The sequence below is a fragment of the Spea bombifrons genome, chromosome 7 (genome assembly GCF_027358695.1).
Source record: "Spea bombifrons isolate aSpeBom1 chromosome 7, aSpeBom1.2.pri, whole genome shotgun sequence".
NCBI classification, from domain to species: Eukaryota; Metazoa; Chordata; class Amphibia; order Anura; family Pelobatidae; genus Spea; species Spea bombifrons.
Window position 1 is genome coordinate 21,119,641 of NC_071093.1, and position 21,556 is coordinate 21,141,196.

At 43.6% G+C, this 21,556-nt stretch overlaps 1 protein-coding gene across 2 annotated transcripts in view; it reads right to left on the reverse strand.

The window, feature by feature from the left end:
* Positions 1 to 1,527: 1,527 nt before the first annotated feature.
* The window catches only part of POFUT2 (protein O-fucosyltransferase 2), a 67,690-nt gene continuing 47,661 nt past the window's right edge, over positions 1,528 to 21,556 (reverse strand). For both annotated transcript variants that reach the window (XM_053472274.1, XM_053472275.1), the window contains exons 6-9: positions 15,787 to 15,912; positions 15,346 to 15,523; positions 3,686 to 3,809; positions 1,528 to 2,168 (exon numbers count right to left, since the gene is read on the reverse strand). In XM_053472274.1, coding sequence (XP_053328249.1) covers positions 2,015 to 2,168; positions 3,686 to 3,809; positions 15,346 to 15,523; positions 15,787 to 15,912 — 582 coding nt within the window. In that variant the 3' untranslated portion in view covers positions 1,528 to 2,014. The remainder of the gene's footprint in view (positions 2,169 to 3,685; positions 3,810 to 15,345; positions 15,524 to 15,786; positions 15,913 to 21,556) is intronic.

The window sequence follows — 21,556 nt, forward strand, 5'->3', positions numbered from 1 at the left end:
CCGCATCCTGCTGTAGTGCATCTGCCTTTGTGCCCATCTCACGCTTATTGAACAGCCCTCTTTCTCCTTATTTGTATCTATAGATCTACAGCCTCCTGTGTCTTTATTTGCCCTTGGTATCCCCTGCAACTGGGCTCCTACCCTTGAGAAACCAAATTTCTTTCCCCAGGAATTGTTGGTAGGATGTATAAATTGTCATAAATGTACCAGCCTCCCAAGGGGGGAAATTTGGCTAGACCTATGGCACTCAAATTTATGAAACTAAATTCAAAATTGTATTTTTCCTACTTGGTTTAGGCACCGGCCCCAACATATCTCCTCAGTTACATCCAGTTCACACATCTTCCTTACATCTGCATTGATAGCCTCTAGCTTTTAATATCCTATCAAGTTTTTATTATTAATATTATCAAGTTAATTTTTGCCTTGATGTCAAGGCAATCAGCAACACAGAGGATGGCAGCAGGGGCCCCATGTGGCCCCTCCCTGGGGCATCAATGTCCGCCATACACTGTATAGCGGCGGAGGCTGTAAAGCATTTTAATTACATGACTCCTGGGCCCGGTCACGACAGGATTAATTAGTTAAGGCTAGTCATATAACTTGTAATTTAGGCATCAACATGTATAGATCATTGTGCTGAATAGATAAGGAACCGCCCAAGCACATAAGAACAATATGGCGAAGGACCTTGTTTAGGGTGCCTGGAAAGCATCATAGGACAGAGGGCCAGCCTGCGTCACAGAACAGAAGCCACCTAAAGATAACATAAATCCCCACAATGGCTATAAAAACCCAAGGCCGCAACCACAAATTTTGAAGCCTCACCTGTTGTGTCAGAGATTAAGTGCACGGGCGGACCTGCTATCAATGCAATGTTTTTATTGAGATTTTCAGAAAAATAATTTTACATAGGTACAGAAAGAAAGTATAATACAATATTAAATCTATGAAAAATATCAAGGCGTATGAATACTGTTTAGTCAAAGAGAATAACAAAAGGGGGGCGAAGTGAAGAATAATAAGAGGATATAGAGATATAGAGAAGATGAGAGAAAAAAAAAAAGGTAAAGCAAAAGGAAGCACCAAAATTGTCAATGTTATACAAATTCCATAAGAATCCAATACACAACAGTATTTTAACATGTACGTTAACTGGTATTGGACGGACCTGCAATCATTGGCCCTTCATAGTGGATAGTGAGTACATTGAATCCACATTTTTCCGAATAGACCCATTTCAGCATGGATGGAAAATACTTGCGAAAGCAATTTTATCCTATAAGTTCCATTCTATTAGTAATTTTTGTCTATGAGCAAAATGTACATTTCCTTATTCATGAGTGGTACATTTTAAATGTAAAAAAATCTTTATACAGCAATCTTTATACAACAAATCTTTTACCCTTAGAGTGGGTTTACCCTAGATGAGGTTCTATTCCCCTCCTTTGCTCATATGCCACTATAACCCGAGTAGCTGATTCTGGATACCAGTAGCACCCATAAACATCACTTGTAATTAGGTCATTTCCAGTCGTAATTTATTTTTATTACTAGCTCTATGAGTGCTGGTGGCATTTGTAACTTAAAAAAACAAGGGTAAGTGTAGACAAGTCAGTTTCTATGTACAGTTAAATTTTAATTAAATCTGCTTTTTAAAATAATGCCCCAACCAGTCCCACATGCATAAGGTTTAGTTACAGTAAAGCACTGGGCTGGTTCTCTGTTAAACATAATAAAACATTTTAATAGCAATTAAGTCTAACAGGCTGAAATCTTAATCGCTAACAAACTCTAGGCTAGCGTCAAAATTATTCCGCTAGCATGTTCATGTAGCGATTATCTAAGATAATCCATTTTTGCTTGCTTTCTTTTGCTGCAGCTTTTCATTAGGCAGTAAGACACTGGAAAAGGCCAGCTTTATTCACGTGGTAAAGCCTGTGACATGCCACATAACAGCAGCCCTAGTTGGATAGTTGGGTGAAAATTGTGATTGTGGGGTGCTTCTTCCAATTCAGTAGATGATTTTCCAATGGGTAGGCTGCTCACAGTTTTTTTCCTTGTCTCCACAGAAGCGATTGTAAGTAGTCTTTGGGTCAAAGCCCAAAATTTCTCTTTCTTCATGAATGCGAAATGAGAATGTGGAGACCGAAGTGCCAATGAAATACCTGTCAGATAGGTTATAAAGTTATTCTTCCTAATACAACAGACACTAAAAATAGTCTCCAATTACACTGTGTAAAAATTGCCACGGTTTCAATAAATGAGTCACCACAATACGTTTTGACCCATTGAGTGCCAGTGAGATAACCAATGCTTTGAAATGTTTAAGGATCTAGACCTCAGCTACAACTTTGTGAAAGATGTACTTTGAAAATGTTACACGATACACAATATTTTTATAAGGGAATGCTACCTACTTTTAACAATCATCTTTCATCATTTCTAAAAGTTTTTGTTCCATGCCTTTACCGCTCACTATTATAATAATATGGAGGTGTGGTCATAATCAGTTTGATCACATACATTTTTTTTAATTACCGTATTGGCTCGGATATAGGCCGCACCCTAAAAGTTTGGTGCTTTTTTTAAAGAAAAAGTTTTTTTTAATAGACATGCTGCCACTCTGCCCCCCCAGATATGCTGCCACTCTGCCCCCCCGAGATATGCTGCCACTGTCCTCCTCCTCCCCCCCGAGATATGCTGCCACTGCCCCCCCCCGAGATATGCTGGCACTGTCCCACCCCCCCGAGATATGCTGCCACTGTCCCCCCCCCCCGAGATATGCTGCCACTCTGCCCCCCCCCTACTTACCGGAGCGGACTCCCAGGTGTCTTGCGGGGCCGGTGGGGGACATCTACGCAATACGCGTATACAACTTCCGGTGGCGGCACTCAGCGGATGTGCCGGCACCGGAAGTTGTATACGCGTATTGCGTAGATGTCCCCCGCAAGATACCCGGGAGTCTGCTCCGGTAAGTCTTGGGGGCAGAGGTAAAACGCATCGTGCGGACGTTCACCGGCTGCGGCGATGCGCGTAAACAACCTCCCCTGCCGGCACGTCTGCACGATGTGCTTTAACAATCTCCCTTGCCGGGACTCCCCCCTTGGGAATTCCCGGCAAGGGAGATTGTTAAAGCACATCGTGCAGACATGCCGGCAGCGGAGGCTGTTTACACGCATCGCTGCTGCCGGTGAACGTCCGCACAATGCGCTTAGACAATCTCCAGTGCCGGCACTCCCCTCGTGGAAAGTGCCAGCAGGGGAGGCTGTCTCAGCATATCAGAAAGTAGGATGCAGGTCCCCGCTGCGGGGGATCTGTATCCTAACCCTGCTGCCTGGATCCTAACCCTGCGCTAGACCCCGAATATAGGCCGCACCCCCACTTTAAAGACTTAAAGTGGGAGGAAAAAGTGCGGCCTATATTCGAGCCAATACGGTATGTATAAAGCATTTTTCATAAAAATCATAAAAGCACTTTGCTGTGAAAAAAAATCAATTGAACAAAACACAAAACAAAAATAACAAAATGAGTTTTCAAAATAACAAAATATTTTACAAAGAATGTTGTGAAAAGTTATTTTTTGCTCTACTGTCATCCATATATCAAGCTTGGCTGTACTGCCTTTTACTTATAGTCCTATAAAATGTATAATACATGTGTAATTTCTTATTCGCAAGTTTACCTGGCATGCGCACAGATCCATTGGTCTATAATGGCAATCCCACCATCCTTGTAGATCTCCAGTTCTTCCCATGTAGGCTCAAATCTCACCATTTCAGGGATCAACTGTCTCAACTTTTCTAGGTCTAGTAAGAAAACACAGAAAACATATTTGGAACATTACAACCTACTTTCAGTTTTTGCTATTTACAGGGAAGAGCTGATGTCTGAAAGCATTTAAACAAAAGGTAACATGAACAAAGCGGAGGTCCTAATGGTAAAAAAAACACATCAGTTGTAACCCAAACTTTCTTTATTTTCTTCTCAAAATAAATATTGATTTACCTAGAATTGGGGAGACCCCCCTCCACCGCACAACCGCTCCAGCAGTTCCGATGCGGAGAAGAGGGAGACCCCCTTCCACTCCAGGACCACCTTAGCCTCCACGGAGAAGAGGGTGACCCCCCTCCACTCCAAAAACTGCTCAAGCCACACCCTCCACGGAGGAGAGAGAGCGAGAGAGAGACCCTCCTCCTTGCAGCAAATTAGTCCTGTGAAGTAGGATTTGGTACTCGCCCTCTGGTAGTCTGGTAGTTTTGGCACCAAATGGAAATCCCTGCCCCTTCCTTCCGGCTCCTATTTAATCTCCCAGTTTTCAAGACACAGTGTCCACATAGTCTCTGGTTGTCTTTTGTGTTTGACCTTGGCTTGCTCCTCGACTCCGTTGACTCTCTCGTATCCTGACCTTGGTGTGTTCTTGTTGATTCTGATTCCTGGTATCCTGACCTCGGCATGCTATGTTTTTGCTAACCTTGTGTTCTGCCTGATTCCGGTGTCTCCAACCTTGCTCTGGGTGACAAAAATATGATGGAAAAATTGCAAAAAAACCCATTTCTTTTGACTTGTATTTGAAAAAATCTTTTACTCATCCAAAAAAGCTAATGAAAAAACTTTTTCTGCAAGTTATTGGACAATAAGTACAAGTAGCGTTTTGCTATTTCAAAACCATTTTTTTCCTGAATCTGGTGCTATTTCAGGTATCTTTAAAGCCGCAAATGCAATTTACCCCATCAAACCATAGTTTTTTTTGAAAACTAGACACCTCATGGTATTTCAAATGTTGGTATTTTAACCCTTTCCATGCACTAATCCTACTACCACCCTTTGTCAAACTTTGTGGTAGTAATTTATTTTGTGTTTTTTTATCACAAAAATTGCACTTCAGGTATGGATTTACAGCTCCTGGTGTATGTCACTTTCAAACAAGATCCCAATATGGGTTCAGCAACATCTCCCGAGTATAGTGGGTCTACTGCCCCCACGTCCTAATAGGGTCATCTTTGAAACTGGCTAATTCAATTTACCCCATCAAATCATATATTTTTGAAAACTAGATACCCCAAGGTATTTCAAATGCTATTATTTTAACCCTTTCCATGCATGAGATTCTACCACCAGCCTTTGCCAAAGTTTGTGGTAGTAAATCAAACAACACCCCAATATAACCCCCATGTATCGGTTTGTCATGTTGTTTGGGAGGTAAAATGGCACATTTGGGAAATGCACATTTTTCAACTTTCTTCCCATTTCGGTCAGTCTGTGCTAAAGCCCTAAGCCCTATCTTTGAACCCCGCCATTCCCATGTACCCCATCAAACCATTCATTTTTTTAAATTAGACACCCCTTGAGTATTTGAAGTGCTTTTATTTTAACTCTTTCCATGTCAAGATTTTTGGGAAGATATAGCGCTAATTTTAGCACTTGCTCATAAAAAATACATTTTTTTGGACTTTTCTTTTTTATTTTGCTTGAACTGGATGGTTCCTTTGATGGTGAAATCACTACATAATTATTTTTAAATGTTACCATATTTGCTTTTTTTTATTTTTTTCCATATCTTTTTTAACATTTTTTTAAAAATATTTTACTAATCATATTGTGATTAGAACGCTGGGCCCCATTGACTTGCATGGTCACACGTCCTGGGGTGGGTTGTTGATCGCCTCCTAAAATTTAGTATATGGTGGATGTTGATGCCCTGGGGAGGGGCCAGACAAACATCGAGGCATTACAGCAAGAACGTTTAAGTGGTCGTACATCACCTTCTAAGCGTTAGGGACCAGACGGACACAAAATGTAAAACGCAATCACTTTTATTGTAACAACAATAGTAGGGCTGCAACTAACGATTATTTAATAATCGATTAGTTGGCCGATTATTTTGTCGATTAATCGATTAATCGGATAAAAAAATACATTATTTTAAATTGAAGAAAAATTGCAATAAAAAACGTACAATTTACACTTTCATCTCTTTATTGCAATGGCCTCTCTCTATTCACCTTCTTATTTTACTGACATAATAATAAAAGCTACAAGAACCCAAACACAGTGTTTCTCAAACTAGGTTTTAATACAAAGTTATTAGTAAATATTAATTCATATGTTAACTATTTTTCATATTTAATAAAAACTGAGAAAAAAGCCTTGTTTAAATTTTTTTATTTACCAAACTGCCCCCAGTTATGCACATCTGACCCCCAGCTTGCCACTCTGCCCCCATATATGCCTTATACCTCTTATATGCCAGATTCCACTGTGCCCCCTGATATGCCACTGTGCCCCCTGATATGCCTTATACTCCTTAAATGCCAGTGATTTGCAACTGAACCCCCTGATATACCTTTTACCCCAGATTTGTTTTATGCCCCCTTGATATGCCTAATATCGATATGTCTTATACCCCCTATATGCCACTGAGCCCCCTGATATACCTTTTACCCCCAGATATGTTTATGCCCCCCCTGATATGCCTAATATCCATATGCCTTATACCCCCTATATGCCCTAAAAATTCATAATACCCCCCATACACCACTATAACTCACCCATACACCACTCTGGCTCCTCCCCCTCCCATACACCACTCTGGCTCCTCCCCCTCCCATACACCACTCTGGCTCCTCCCCCCTCTCATACTCCACTCTGACTCCTCCCCCCTCCCATACACCACTCTGCCTCCTCCCCCGCCCATACATCACTTTGGCTCCTCCCCTCCCATACATCACTTTGCCTCCTCCCCCTCCCATATACCACTCTGCATCCTCCCCTCCCATACATCACTTTGGCTCCTCCCCCTCCCATACTCCACTCTGCCTCCTCCCATACACCACTCTGGCTCCTCCCCCTCCCATACACCACTCTGGCTCCTCCCCCTCCCATACTCCACTCTGGCTCCTCCCCCCTCCCATACTCCACTCTGCCTCCTGTGAACCTCCGTTTCTGACAAGACACCAGGGAGCCGGGTAGAGAGGCAGAGTGGCGTATGAGAGGGGGAGGAGCCAGAGTGGTGTATTGGAGGGTGGCTCCCATACACCCTCTGACTCCTCCCCCTTCCCATACACCGCTCTGCCTCTCTACCCGGCTCCGTTACTGAAGCCACTTTCACTGCAGCTTTATAGAAGCCACAGTGTAAGTGAAGGGCAGTAACGGAGTCTGTGCGATGCAGACCCTCGCCGGCTATCAGAGAGCATGATTCTCTGTCAGCCGGTGGGGGTCTGCATCGCACAGACAGACTCCGTTACTCACCTTCACTTACACTGAGGCTTCTATGAAGCTGCAGGGAAAGTGCCTGTCAATAACGGTGCCGGGTAGAGAGGCAGAGTGATGTATGGGAGGGGGGAGGAGGCAGATGGGAGGGGGGAGGAGGCAGATGGGAGGGGGAGAGAGACGGAAGTGAGAGACCGGCTGACAGTGAGGGGAATCCAGGTCCCCTGCAGCGTTGCGGGGGATCTGGATTCCGGTGTTATAATCCGATCTCTGTTTGAGGTCGGATTATATAAGGAGAGGAGTTTTTCAGAGCATTTGCTCTGAAAAAAACCTCTTTTTATAATCGATAAAAATCGATCCGATTAATCGATAATGAAAATCTTTGACAACGATTTTCATTACCGATTATTATCGATTAGTTGTTTCAGCCCTAAACAATAGTGAACAAAGCCAAATCGTGATCCAAGAGCGTATACCAAAAGACAAGCCGGGCCCGGTCAGGAAGCAAGACGGGTACTCAGACAAGCCGGGGCCTGAAATACAGAGATCAGCGAAGTCAAGATCAAGCCAGGAATCAGGAGCCAGGAGGGACGTCAGAGAAAGCCAGGTCATGTACAGGAATTCACTTGCAGACGGAAACAACACAAGGGCTGTTGGCTGGACAATGGGCTGAGTCACAGGAGTGACAGGAGTGTAGCCATGGCAACCCAGCCAGGCTGTATTAGCTAGTGATGGGAAGTTTGGATCATTAAAGTGGAGCAGCCTGGCTGCCAAACAGGCAGGAACTCCATTGTGTAAACTAATCCCATTAACAGGATGGCTGCCAGGGGGCAGATTCAGTAGCTAAAGGGGATTAAAGGTTGGGTTGTCTACATGTACCCCTTTTATCAATGTTGATTTATGTTAATGAAGTTCTGTGGTTATATGAGTCTATGTTTTACAAGAATAAACTGTTCATTCCTGCTGTACTCAGTTCAAGGTAGTTGTGTCTACTTATTGGGTTCCAATAGCAGGGTTCCAAGGTGCGCATGCTGGCTGGTGCTGGAAGTGATTCCGGGGACAACAGGAGGATACATCTGGGTGATCTCTGGGAGTTACTACAGCTCTCTTGGTGAACCTGTTACATTGGTGGCAAGCGGCGGGATTGCTTCCCAGTCTGAGGAACACTTCTTTTCCACCGGGATCTATCTCCAGGAAAGAGAATGGAAGTCAGCTACGCAGAGCTGATCCAGAGGAATTGTACCCGCCTGAAGCTCTGGAGGGAGGTTCAAGGGGAAAGGGGAAAAGCCTCCCAACCTTTGAGGAAAGGTTCTGGCTCCAGCGGCAGTTACGGATACTGTTCTTGGGGAAGCAACCCAAAGAGGAATGGGTGGCTGAGCTGGTCCAGACAGAATTCAGGTTGGACGATGGATATCGGGCACTGCGGTGGTACGCAGCACAGCTGTGCCTGGGGCTGGAGGATAAAGGTCCCACAGAGGGCTATGGCTTTGGCGGCCCGGGATTATTATTCGAAATTATTGAAAAGGATCCAGACTTCGGTAGTGCATCGGAGTGTCGGGGGGAAGACGTCCAGGAACGAAGGGCGGAGGATATCCCATACGTGCCTGAGCTGTGGGCTGACCTTGATTATTTGGTCACACAAGAATGGGAACTGGAACAGGCATATCAAGAGTTGTTCGACCATGTGCAACAGTATGCCCCAGTGACCATGGATTTCATGGATTTTACTGAGTGGTCACCTGAGGATGTTGACCTAGGAGGGGGTGGATGGGACTGCGGTCTCTGCCCCTGAGTCACAGGGACACTGGACAGCTAACCCAGATAGCGGAACTATGTGACTGTACACCACAATCTGATCCAGAGATTGTGGATTTCATTGATTTTTCTGAGGATGTTGGTCCAGGAGGGCTTGCAATTGACTTCTCTTCCCAGAGAAAGGAAGAAAGTTTTCTGGGTGTAGTAGATGGCATTGCAGTCTCCACAAGCACCCACCCAGCAGAAGAGCTGCCATCGGGACAGAGTGCCGCTGGCCTCTGCCTGCTCCTTTCCCTGTTTGCCGAGCCTGACCACAGCAACCTTGTAGGGTCCAGTCAGGCAGCCCCAGAGATTGTGGTAGTTGATGGGACTGCGGTCTCCACACCTGGGTCTCCGGAATGCTGGGCAGTTGGCCCAGATCCACACTCCCCAGCAGAAGCGCTGGCAACAGGGCAGAGTGCTGCTGTTCTCTGCCCACCCCTCCTCCTTGTTCCTGAGTCTGACCATGACGCTCCCGCAGTGCCCGCTCAGACCACCCCAGCCAAAACACTGGCAACAGGAGAGAGGCAGGACGGCCCCTCTCTACCAGCAATGGAGGTGCCCGCAAACCCTATAGAAGAGCTTTCTCCAGGTCAGAGTGCAGCTGGCCTCTGCCCTCCCTCATCAGACGTCCCTCCTCCAGAGGGTGGTACAAAACCAGCACTGGGGGACATGTATCCCATACAGGTGGATCAGACTGTGGTTGCCACCTGTGGTCCCCATAATTGCTGGGCAGCTGGCTCGGATCCCCAACCCTGGATTGAAGGGGCTCCCGCCACCCTGTCATCTCCCCAATGGCTGAGAAGACTCCAGAGAGAAGGTGCAATTGTCAATTCTCTTCAGCGGCAGTTATATTTTTCGGGAGAGGCAGAGGTCAGGCGGGTGAGTACTGCTCTTTTATTAAATTGTTTTGGGGAATACCAATTTGTGGCTGGCAGTGGTGGTCCAGATATACAGACTGACTTCGGAGTCAAACCGTGTGGGGTCTTATCAGGCGTCAGTCTTCCCCAGAAAAAGGAAATACGTGATGGAGTGTGTGATGGAACTGTCCATCATTGGGGTCCCTGGAGAGGACTGAAAGTGAGCCTGCTACCCACAGATTATGGACCCTGTCTCCCTGCTCTGGCGAGCGGGACTGTTGTCCTCGTCTGGGACCCGAACTCCCCAGTCATTGAGTGCACCCCAGTACTGGTTAGTGGGACAGGTGGCTCTTGCCAGCCTCCTGCATCCACAACTCTAAGAGCTCCCCGACAGAACTGGTTGTAGACCCGGTTGGGGTCTGGCCCAAGTTCAGTCTTCTTTTTAAAAGGGGAGATATGTGACAGAATGACCTGTCATACAGGGCCGCAAGGTACTCAAAGATGGCTCCAGCCTGGCTGCCAAACAGGCAGGAACTCCATTGTGTAAACTAATCCCATTAACAGGATGGCTCCCAGGGGGGAGATTCAGTAGCTAAAGGGGATTAAAGGTTGGGTTGTCTACATGTACCTGTTTATCAATGTTGATTTATGTCAATTAAGTTCTGTGGTTATATGAGTCTATGTTTTACAAGAATAAACTGTTCATTTTTGCTGTACTCAGTTCAAGGTAGTTGTGTCTACTTATTGGGTACACATAGCAGGGTTCCAAGGTGCGCATGCTGGCTGGTGCTGGAAGTGATTCCGGGGACAACAGGAGGATACATCTGGGTGATCTCTGGGAGTTACTATAGCTCTCTTGGTGAACCCGTTACAGCCACACTGACTGCAGATTAGGGGAAGACTGTGAGAGTCAGTGCAGTCCCCCCCCTTCTCACCCTGACTATGACTTTGAGAGGTCCTGTCCCCTGAAATCATTCCCAGTCCCTTTGTCCCTCATTCACTAAACCATACCTCTCCTTTCCTTCCTCCCTGTGAACTATAGATCAAAGACATATAAACAGCACTAGCATGTATAGATCACATACAAACCCTATATTTGCAGATATGCATAAATGATGTATGGAAACATAGCATAGCAGGTATAGATCAACAGAATCAACACAAAAACCAAGCTTTGGAGGTATAGATCAATTGAAAATCGCATGTTAACTCGGCATTGAAGATCAGATAAAAAGAATCAGACGTACAAACCCTCTATTTGTAGGTTTACAATAATAATGTATGGAAACAGAGCGTACCAGATACAGAGCAACAGAATAACACACACCCAGCTTTGCAGGTATAAATCAATTGAAATTCACATATAAACTCAGCATTAAAGGTATAGATAACCCCCTAAATTACAAGCATAGATCACAGGTCGCACACCCCAAAGCCAGCCATGGTGACATCATATTCCGGCGCTCAGCATGAAACGCCGGCACCGCGACAGAGTACGGAGAGTGAGGGGCACCTGAAAACTTCACGAGCGACCGCTCAACACCTCTGCCCGGGACTTAAATTAAAACTTTGGGGTTTTTTTTACTTTATTTAACATGGAGGATGTTAAATAAAGTTAAAAACAAAACAAAAAAACGATGTTTTAATTTAAGTCCCGGGCAGGCGCCCCTGCTGCCGTGGCGCCCTGTGCGGCCGCAGACCACTCAGATCTTCATTATCTCTTTGGCAATATCATTCGGTTACACATTGGAGAAGTATCAGAGCCAGGTGGGTAGCTCCTTAATAAATTATTTTTAGTTTCCGATTTAAGAAAGTCATAAAGGGTCTTGTTACGTTCCCAAAGTTTTGCATCGGCTCAGATTTTTTAGATCTTACTCTATTTCTGGCGATCTAAAACCTACAGATGGCAATGAATTCATTGATTTTTTCCAGCTGTCACAATCCCAATTGGTTACGCAATATACAGACGGGGCAATTGGCACATATTAGAAGAAATTGTACTGATGATAATGAGTTACTAGAAAAAATTGAAGAAAGACTGTCACATCCTCGGGACCCGTTGGCCGCGGGCGGGGGTCTGCTCGCGGATCACGGGCACAGATACTTCCCTCTCCGGTCCCGTGGTCGGCGAGCGGACTGCCGCTCGCGGTGCACGGGCACCCGAGAAACCGTCATGTTGTCTCTGTGCCGGCATCAGGCAGACCGACACGGGAGAAGGAAGGGAACTCCTCTACGGGCAGATCTAAGGCTGCCCGTCAATGCAGGAGTTCCTGGAAACGGTTCCCTTACCTGACGTCCTGTCTCCGGTCCATCCACTGGGGGCGCAGCGATTCTTTCCTGCTGAGCTTTCTCAGGCACCCTGTTGTGGTCTGCTACCCGTGTTTCTGAGTTTGCTGCTTATTTCTGTTTTGGACCCTTGCCTGCCTGACCTCCCTTTTGCCTAGTGATTCTGTACTTTTGCCTGTGCTACCTGTGTACCGGCTTACCTGACTACCTGCTCCTGTGTACCGACCCGGCTTATCTGCTAACCTGCTCCTGTGTACCGACCCGGCCTGTCTGATAACCTGCTCCTGTGTACCGACCCGGCCTGTTTGCTAACCTGCTCCTGTGTACCAACCCGGCCTGTCTGCTAACCTACTCCTGTGTACCGACCCGGCCTGTCTGCAAACCTGCTCCTGTGTACTGACCCGGCCTGTCTGATAACCTGCTCCTGTGTATCTACCCGGTTTGTCTGACTACCAGCTCCTGTACCTGTTTTTCATACTCGGTGCTTACCTGCTACCTGTGTTCACGTGAGAGTGTCTCACTGTTGGGATCATCTGAGTCCTGGATTACCGCTGTTGGGGCTTCTCCCTATACAGCAGTTTTTTGGGGAGAATAACTGCTTCGGTGAGTACCTCTAGTGATACGGACGCGACAGACACTACCCTAAGGAATTACTCCAATAAAGTTTAAATCAGATTAAAATACTAATAGAGAGGGTTTTTTGAAAAATAAAAGTAAGTAATAGTAATAAATAGTAAAAGAGCCATTAACAAATGTTGGCCAATTTTAAAACAAGACACTATATTAAGAGATTACCTCCCCGATAGACCTAATATTATTTATAAGAAAAAAGAAAGCTTAAACTTAACTTTAGTTCCTAGTGTTCTACCTGATATAGATAAAAAGTTCACAAATAACTTTCTCTCTGACGAAATCTCACCAGAGAACTTAAAATAAGAGGTTTAGAACACCTTGGCGGTATACGTGATAAAGTCAGAAACAGTAAGAATTGCAGTGCTTTCTCTTTTTCTGATTCCCAAATTATTGGTATTGATTTGGTATTGCCCCATTGGCGCGGGGGGGAGGATATAATACAAGACCTCTTAAAAAGAGAGACTGAATAGGTGTATAGATTCTGCACGCATGAAAAAGGTGGTCTCAATAGTGGATTAGAATTTTAGCCTTTATAGGCAAATGTTTTTTTTTTCCAATTCTATAATGACTTCAATATATTTTTTTCGTGAATTTATCTGGAGGAATAAGAAACCTCAAAATTACATAATATATGGTTATCCCCAGATTATAAATAAATATAATAAATATTTATTTATAATCTGGGGATAACCATATATTATGTAATTTTGAGGTTTCTTATTCCTCCAGATAAATTTTGAAAAAGCCACATTAAATTGCTGTAGATCTCTCCTAGGGGGCAGAAGGGGCAAGACCTGTAAATGATATAGCAGTCTCAGAAAGCTAATCATTTTTAAGAGCGCTACCCTACCCGAGAAAGTCAAATGCAGAGACGTCCAGACGTTTCAGGGATGAAATTATGGGAATAAAGGGCAGACGGCACTTTAGTAAGTTTAATACTCAGATATTCAATGGATGTAAAGCTAGGGGATAAGGTGTGGTGTGAAGATAAAGCCTAACTGACTTTGTTAGGTTTATGGTAAAACCTGTATCAGACCCTCAGATATCAAGCTGCTTCAAAATTAAATGGATTGAGATGGAAGGGACGGTTATAAAAAGCAATAGGTCGTCAGCAAAAGCCAAGACTTTAATGACCCCTGAAAATATTTCTATTATACAGGCGTTATACAGCCGTTTCCAGCAACAAATTGGCATCAATATTGTGTCTGAGAATTGGTATCATTTCGGATTAAGCTTTGACCTTCTGCATGTTGCCAGAAGGCGGTTCTTTAGAAGATGGGATAGGGGACCCCTGTAGCTTAGATAATTGTTTGGCCACTAGTCTCTGGGGCATTCCCAAATATCTGTCCATTGCCTAAAATGGGATTCCACAACCAGTAGCCATACGGCATCCAGTGCAATCAGAGCCAGGAACAATGACAGGATGAAGACCAAGCGGCTGGAATGAGGGGCAAAAACCCCAAACCTTTTATCTTAATCACCAGTGGGTCATCAGGTAATCAAGTAGTAATAGGGTCACTGTAACGCATCATATGCAGGAGAAGATCAAAAATACCAGCATGAGATCAGCAGGCAAGAAAATGAAAGGGTGAATGATTGAAGACTCTTACAGCAGGGAAAGCAACATCAACAGACCAGGCCCCACCACGTGACTCTCCACAGAGAAATAGACTCCTCTCAGCCCTGCCAGAGGATCCAGGGCACCAGCCACCAGGTCACAGGAGTCACTCCACCACACACGCCACCACTAAAGGCAAAGGCAGTCTCAAACAGATCCTCTTGTTCACTGGGGTTCTCCCAGGCGAGTGGGCCTCAAAACTGCGTCATCCCCCGTGTCGAAGTTTTGCTGGGAACAACGTAAACTTGATCCCTTTGGCAAACTGCTGCTGACAAAGAGGAGAGAACTCCCTGTGTTTTATAGCTACAGTCGCTGAGTAACCCTGGAAGAGAAGGACGTTTTCCCCATTTTATGTATTTTCAGGGTAACTTTGCAAAAATATATACAGAAAAAAATATTTATGTTGAAGAGTTCCTGGGGTTTAAACAATATCATTAAGTTTAACACTTTCAGGGTTTAAAAAAAAAGAAGTACTAAGACTGCTAATCACTATATAATAAAGTGGTCAAGCAGCTAAAAAAATAAATTTGTTTAAAATAAATGATTTTGCATTTACCATTACATCATTCTATACCCCATTCTGCCTCATGATCAGAGTGATGCAAAGATGATTGCCAAGGGCAAAGTTTACCAACATTGTGATTTCATGTGATTGACTCCTTGAGCAATCGCATGCATGGAAACTCCTCCTACTGGTTGCTGCTGGTTTGCATGGATCTCCTGGCAGCCAGTAGCAGTCCTGCCACTGATAGTGGCTTCAATTAGCGATCCGTGACAGTAGTGAAGTATATAGTTCTCCAACTTAACTTTCAGTTTTGTATGAAGGTAATATTATGTCCTCTGTTCTTAAGGAGGGTAGGTGAAACTGCATGGGATAATAGACTGTCCTCTTAATGAAAAATAATCATACTTTGCTAGAAACCAGTTGAATAGTGTACGTACCATCTTGGTCGGCATCTGTGGCAACAAAGACTTGCTTAAGTTTTAATTTCTTCAACAGTCTGTGGATTTCCTCTGCTGTCCTCTGAAGGCTTGGTATATCTCCTCTGTGACCCCAAATAAAATCTTTCCTCCTAAGATGGACGCCAAGGTAAGGTCCCCCTAATGCTCTTGGTTTTGCCTAGAAAGAAGAAATAGAATGAGTGGACCTCCTGCTCTGTGAATAGATAATATATATACATATTTAATTTCTTAGGCCATCCCCATCTCACCAAATTCCATAAAAGCCCTGGTAAATCTAAAAGAAATGGTAAACCTTCTAGGTGGAAAATGGTCAAGCCGACACGCAACTCCAGGCCTTGAGGGCTGCAAACAGGCAAAGATACAAAATATCTGGCCTATTTGCTGTCCTGGAGTCGCTCACCTCTTCTGTAACACACTTACCTTCACATTTGTCCAGTCCTCATTGAATATGGTCTTGTCTGCTTCGTCATTAGAATGGAGAACACTGGCACGGAATACATCTCCCACTGTCCGCAAGCGTTGAGCAAACACCATGCTGCGTCGTGTCTGAATTCAAGAAAAAAAAGTTGTAAACTGGGGTCTGATCTGAAACTGCATGTATGTCTTGTCTGATACTTCCCTTTAAATATGCAAAAAAAAAAGAACATGTTTTCACTATTTTGCCATCTCCTGGGTACAGTGACACCACTCATGCATAGGTTTGTTGGATTGTTTGAGGGTAAAAGGCCACATTTGGTACAATGCACAATTCAGTTTTGCAACTTAATTTTTTTAATTCAATACTCTGTTTATTGCACATGTTTGAAAAAAACAATACAGAGTAACATGTACAAGTATAAAAACCGTTCACCAGAAAGAGGTAGTACACATCGTATGAGTGATGTGAAACAAGCATTACAGGAGCAGGCGGTACAGTAATACTTTGCATGTTATACAAATATATAGGTTCGCTTTTGCGAGCTATAGGCAGTGGTGGCACTGCCCTTCCATCGCCTCTTATTGGAACGCTATACAAATATATAGGTTCGCTTTTGCGAGCTATAGGCAGTGGTGGCACTGCCCTTCCATCGCCTCTTATTGGAACGCTATACATTCCCAATTGCACCATTTTACTGATGAGATCCTCCCCTTCACTCCGGAATTCTTTCTACTCCATCACACATCCCACTCGATCAAGTGGTTTCGGAAATCGGTGCTCCGTCATCTCCTGGTGGCGGCGAAGGCTCTGATCCCCTTACATTGGGGATTGGGGGTTATATAGGAAGGACAGAAAAAGCAGGAAGGGAGAAGAGTATGCTTGTATGTTAACAACGCACTAAAGTCAAATATTAAGCATCTTGAAGGCGACAAGGGAACTGTGGAAGCTTTATAGGTAGATATCAACTTGGGGCAAAAAAAGGAAAATAACTACTGGTTGGGATATGTTATAAACCACCTAATGTTAATAATGATGAGGAAGAGCAAATTGAGAAAGCTGCACATCTGGGTAACACGTTAATTATTGGAGATTTGAATTACCTGGACATAAATTGGGATAGAGGCACTAGGAGTTGCTTCTGCATTGAGATAGTCTCTTTTTCAAGCAGGCTATTTTAAGTAGGAGTTAAAAAGAAACAGGAGTTCCCTTGGAGGAGTACAACTGGTGGAAAAAACTTTATTTGGTTGCATTCAATTACTCAGTCATCTGTTTTGGGTGCTTTATTTTTGGTGGGTTTTTTTTCTGTGTGCTGCAGCTCAGTTAATTGAGGGGAGTGGTTACCTAGCTTCACCTGTGTGGGGTTATCTATATAAAGCCCCAAGTAACTCACAGAGCTTGCTCACTTGAGTTGCTTCTGCATTGAGATAGTCTCTTTTTCAAGTAGGCTATTTTAAGTAGGAGTTAAAAAGAAACAGGAGTTGGAAAGAGAAACAGGGGTTCCACAAGGTAATGTATTTATACTGCTTTATATTTTTACTTTTAACTGTTTATTTTGACGGGTGTTCTTGTTTAACTGTTATTTTGTAGGTTCTCATTTTTTTTTTCTTATACTTGATTATGAGTATGGTTATGGGAGTTAGCAAGATTGATGATCTGACTCAATGCACATCTTGTTTCATGTATGCATTCCTGGATGAATCCGTCCAGGGTCCATACCTCTGTGGCAGGTGTGAGCAAGTGGCTTCTCTGGAAGCTCATATTAGAGATCTGGAGAAGCAAATTGCAACTTTGAGAGAGATAGACAATCTTGAAAGGGGTCTGGTGCTCACTGAGCAGAGTTTAGTGGGTGCAGGTAGTGAAGAGGGAGGAGATAAGGCAGCTGGGGAACAGGCATGTAGCTGGGTCACAGTTACACGTGGTGGTAGAGGGGGAGGAAAGAGGAAAGGTTTAGCTAGTCCTGACCTTGTGCAGCCTAACAGATTTGCCCGCTTGAGTGAAGATGTTGGGTGCATCAGCTCAGGAGTAGCTATACTGGAGGAAGCTGAGGGAACAGCCCCTCTAGTATGAGTGGGGTTGAGAGCGTAGGAAAGGCTAGACAGGTTGTGGTGGTAGGGGACTCTATTATTAAGAGAGTAGATAGGGTAATCTGCCGCTCTGATAAGCTCAACCGGACAGTTTGCTGTCTCCCGGGTGCTCGGGTCCGGCATGTTGCTGACAGAGTGGATGGATTATTGGGAGGGGCTGGGGAAGACCCGGCTGTCATGGTCCATATTGGTACCAATGACAAAGTCAGTGGAAAATGGAAGGTCCTAAAGAATGATTTCAGGGAATTAGGAGATAAATTGAAGAAAAGGACCTCCGAGGTAGTATTTTCAGAAATATTACCTGTGCCACGCGCAACAGTAGAAAGGCAGCGGGAGATCAGGGAGGTAAATGCGTGGCTAAAGTCATGGTGTAGGAAGGAGGGTTTTGGCTTTCTAGAGCACTGGGCTGATTTTGCGCTTGGGTACAATCTTTATAGCGGTGATGGATTGCACCTAAACGGAAGAGGGTCTGTTGTGCTAGGGGAGAGGATGGGTAGAAGGCTGAAGGAGTTTTTAAACTAGTGGTAGGGGGGGAGGGAGACAGAGATCTTGAAAATGGAACCTAAATAACAAAATGGGAGAACTAGAGGCAATAGCATACACTAACCAATATGATATAATAGGCATAACAGAAACATGGTGGGATGAGACCCATGACTGGGCAGTTAACTTAAAAGGTTATATATTATATAGGAAGGACAGAAAAAGCAGGAAGGGAGGAGGAGTATGCTTGTATGTTAGCAACGAGCTAAAGTCAAATATTAAGCATCTTGAAGGTGACAAGGGATTTGTGGAAGCTTTATGGGTAGATATCAACTTGGGGCAAAAAAAGGAAAAGAACTACTGGTTGGGATATGTTATAAACCACCTAATGTTAATAATGATGAGGAAGAGCAGCTGTTAGAACAAACTGAGAAAGCTGCACATCTGGGTAACACGTTCATTATTGGAGATTTTAATTACCCGGACATAAATTGGGATAGAGAGACTAGTAGTTCTGCAAGGGGATCCAGGTTTTTGAACCTGTTAAATGACACCTTCATGTCACAACTGGTACAAGCACCAACTAGAAAGGATACTTTGGATCTGGTGATAACAAACAATGTTGATCTTGTGTCTAACATTCAAGTGGGGGAGCACTTGGGTAACAGTGATCACAATATGGTCTCTTTTGAAATAAACTCAAAAAAGAAATTGCCCATGGGGAATACTGAAACGTATAATTTTAAGAAGGCCAATTTCAATAAGATAAGGGCAGCTTTACAACTTATTGACTGGCAAAACCTCTTCAGGGATAAAAATACTGAGGAAAAATGGAGTATTTTCAAACAAATATTAGCAGGGTACACTTCTCAGTATGTACCACTAGGAAACAAATATAAAAGAAACAAATTGAAACCGATGTGGCTTAGTGGGGTCGTTAAGCAGGAAATTAAAAATAAGAAAATGGCTTTTACAGCATTTAAATCAGACGAATCAGAGGCATCCTATATAAGATATAAGGAAGCCAATAAAGCATGCAAAAAAGTGATTAGATGGGCTAAACTAGAAAATGAGAGGGTGATTGCCAAAGAGAGCAAAACTAACCCTAAAAAATTATTTAAGTACATAAATTCTAAAAAAACAAAGAATGAAAATGTAGGTTCATTATTAACAGAGAGGGGAGTGTTGTTTAAGGAGGACCAGGAAAAAGCAGAAACTTTAAATAATTATTTTTCCTCAGTATATGTTATGGAGGAACCTATGGCAATGGATATACATAGGACCACTGAGAAAAATTTTCAGTCAAACTGTGAGTGGATGGCCCAGGACAAGGTGCTGCAGCAACTAAAGAAAATTAATGTTAACAAGGCTCCGGGGCCTGACGGTATTCACCCACGAGTACTTAAGGAGCTGTGTCAGGAAATAAGTGAACCTCTGTTTCTAATCTTTTGGGATTCTTTTCTTTCAGGAAATGTACCAGAGGACTGGAGGAAGGCAGATGTGGTTCCTATTTTCAAAAAGGGTTCCAACTCTGTGCCCGGAAATTATAGACCTGTGAGCCTAACTTCCGTTGCTGGGAAAGTATTTGAAGGGCTGTTTAGGGATAATATTCAAGAATTCCTTGGGAAGAATAGTATTATTAGCATAAATCAGCATGGTTTTATGAAACATAGGTCCTGTCAAACTAATTTAATTGCATTCTACGAAGAAGTAAGTAGAAGTGTCGATCAGGGTGTTGCAGTGGATGTAATCTACTTGGATTTTGCCAAGGCGTTTGACACGGTTCCACACAATAGGTTAGTATTCAAACTGAAAGAAATTGGCCTAGATGCAAATTCTTGTTCTTGGGTAGAACATTGGCTTAGAGGTAGAGAACAGAGAGTTGTTATAAATGGTAAATTTTCAAACTGGTCAAAAGTGGTAAGTGGTGTCCCTCAGGGTTCTGTTCTGGGACCAATTTTATTCAACATATTTATAAATTACCTGGCAGTAGGCATTGAAAGTCATGTTTCTGTGTTTGCAGATGACACAAAACTAGGTAAAGTTATACAGGGCGAGCAGGATATTACTGTGCTGCAGAGGGATCTAGATAGACTGGGGGACTGGGCACTCAAATGGCAGATGAAATTCAATGTAGATAAATGTAAAGTTATGCACTTCGGGGTAGCGAATGCACAAGCAACCTACACCCTAAACGGTAGTGAATTAGGGGTAATGACAAATGAGAAGGATTTGGGAATTGTTATAGACAACAAACTAGGCAACAATGTGCAGTGTCAGTCTGCGGTTGCTAAGGCCAGTAAGGTATTGTCGTGTATAAAAAGGGGCATCAAGTCGCGGGATAAAGATATAATTTTGCCTCTGTATAAATCAATGGTAAGGCCGCACCTTGAATATGCTGTGCAATTTTGGGCACCTTTTCTAAAGAAGGATATCATGGCACTAGAAAGGGTGCAGAGGCGGGCTACAAAATTAATAAAAGGAATGGAGCACTATAGTTATGAAGAAAGGTTAACTAATTTAAATCTGTTTAGTTTAGAAAAACGTCGCCTCAGAGGGGATATGATAACATTATATAAATATATTCGGGGCCAATACAAACCATTGTGTGGAAATCTGTTCATAAACAGGACTATGCATAGGACACGTGGTCATGCATTTAGACTGGAAGAAAGGAGATTTAGACTAAAGCAGAGGAAAGGGTTTTTTACAGTAAGGACAATAAGGATGTGGAATTCTCTGCCTGCAGAGGTAGTTTTATCAGAGTCTGTACAGACGTTTAAACTGCAACTGGATGGATACCTGGAAAAACATAATGTTCGGGGATATAATCTTTAATTATGGGGAAACAGCTTATTGATCCAAGGAGAAATCTGACTGCCATTTTGGGGTCAAGAAGGAATTTTTTTCCCTGGTTAGTGCAAAATTGGAAAGAGCGAAGCCGGGGTTTTTTGCCTTCTTTTGGATCAACAGCAACAAATTAACAGATATAGGAAAGGCTGAACTTGATGGACGCATGTCTTTTTTCAGCCTATGTAACTATGTAACTATGAATCTGTTAAATGACACCTTCATGTCACAACTGGTACAAGCACCAACTAGAAAGGATACTTGTCTGGATCTGGTGATAACAAACAATGTTGATCTTGTGTCTAACATTGGCACACATTAACAAGTGGGGGAGCACTTGGGTAATAGTGATCAC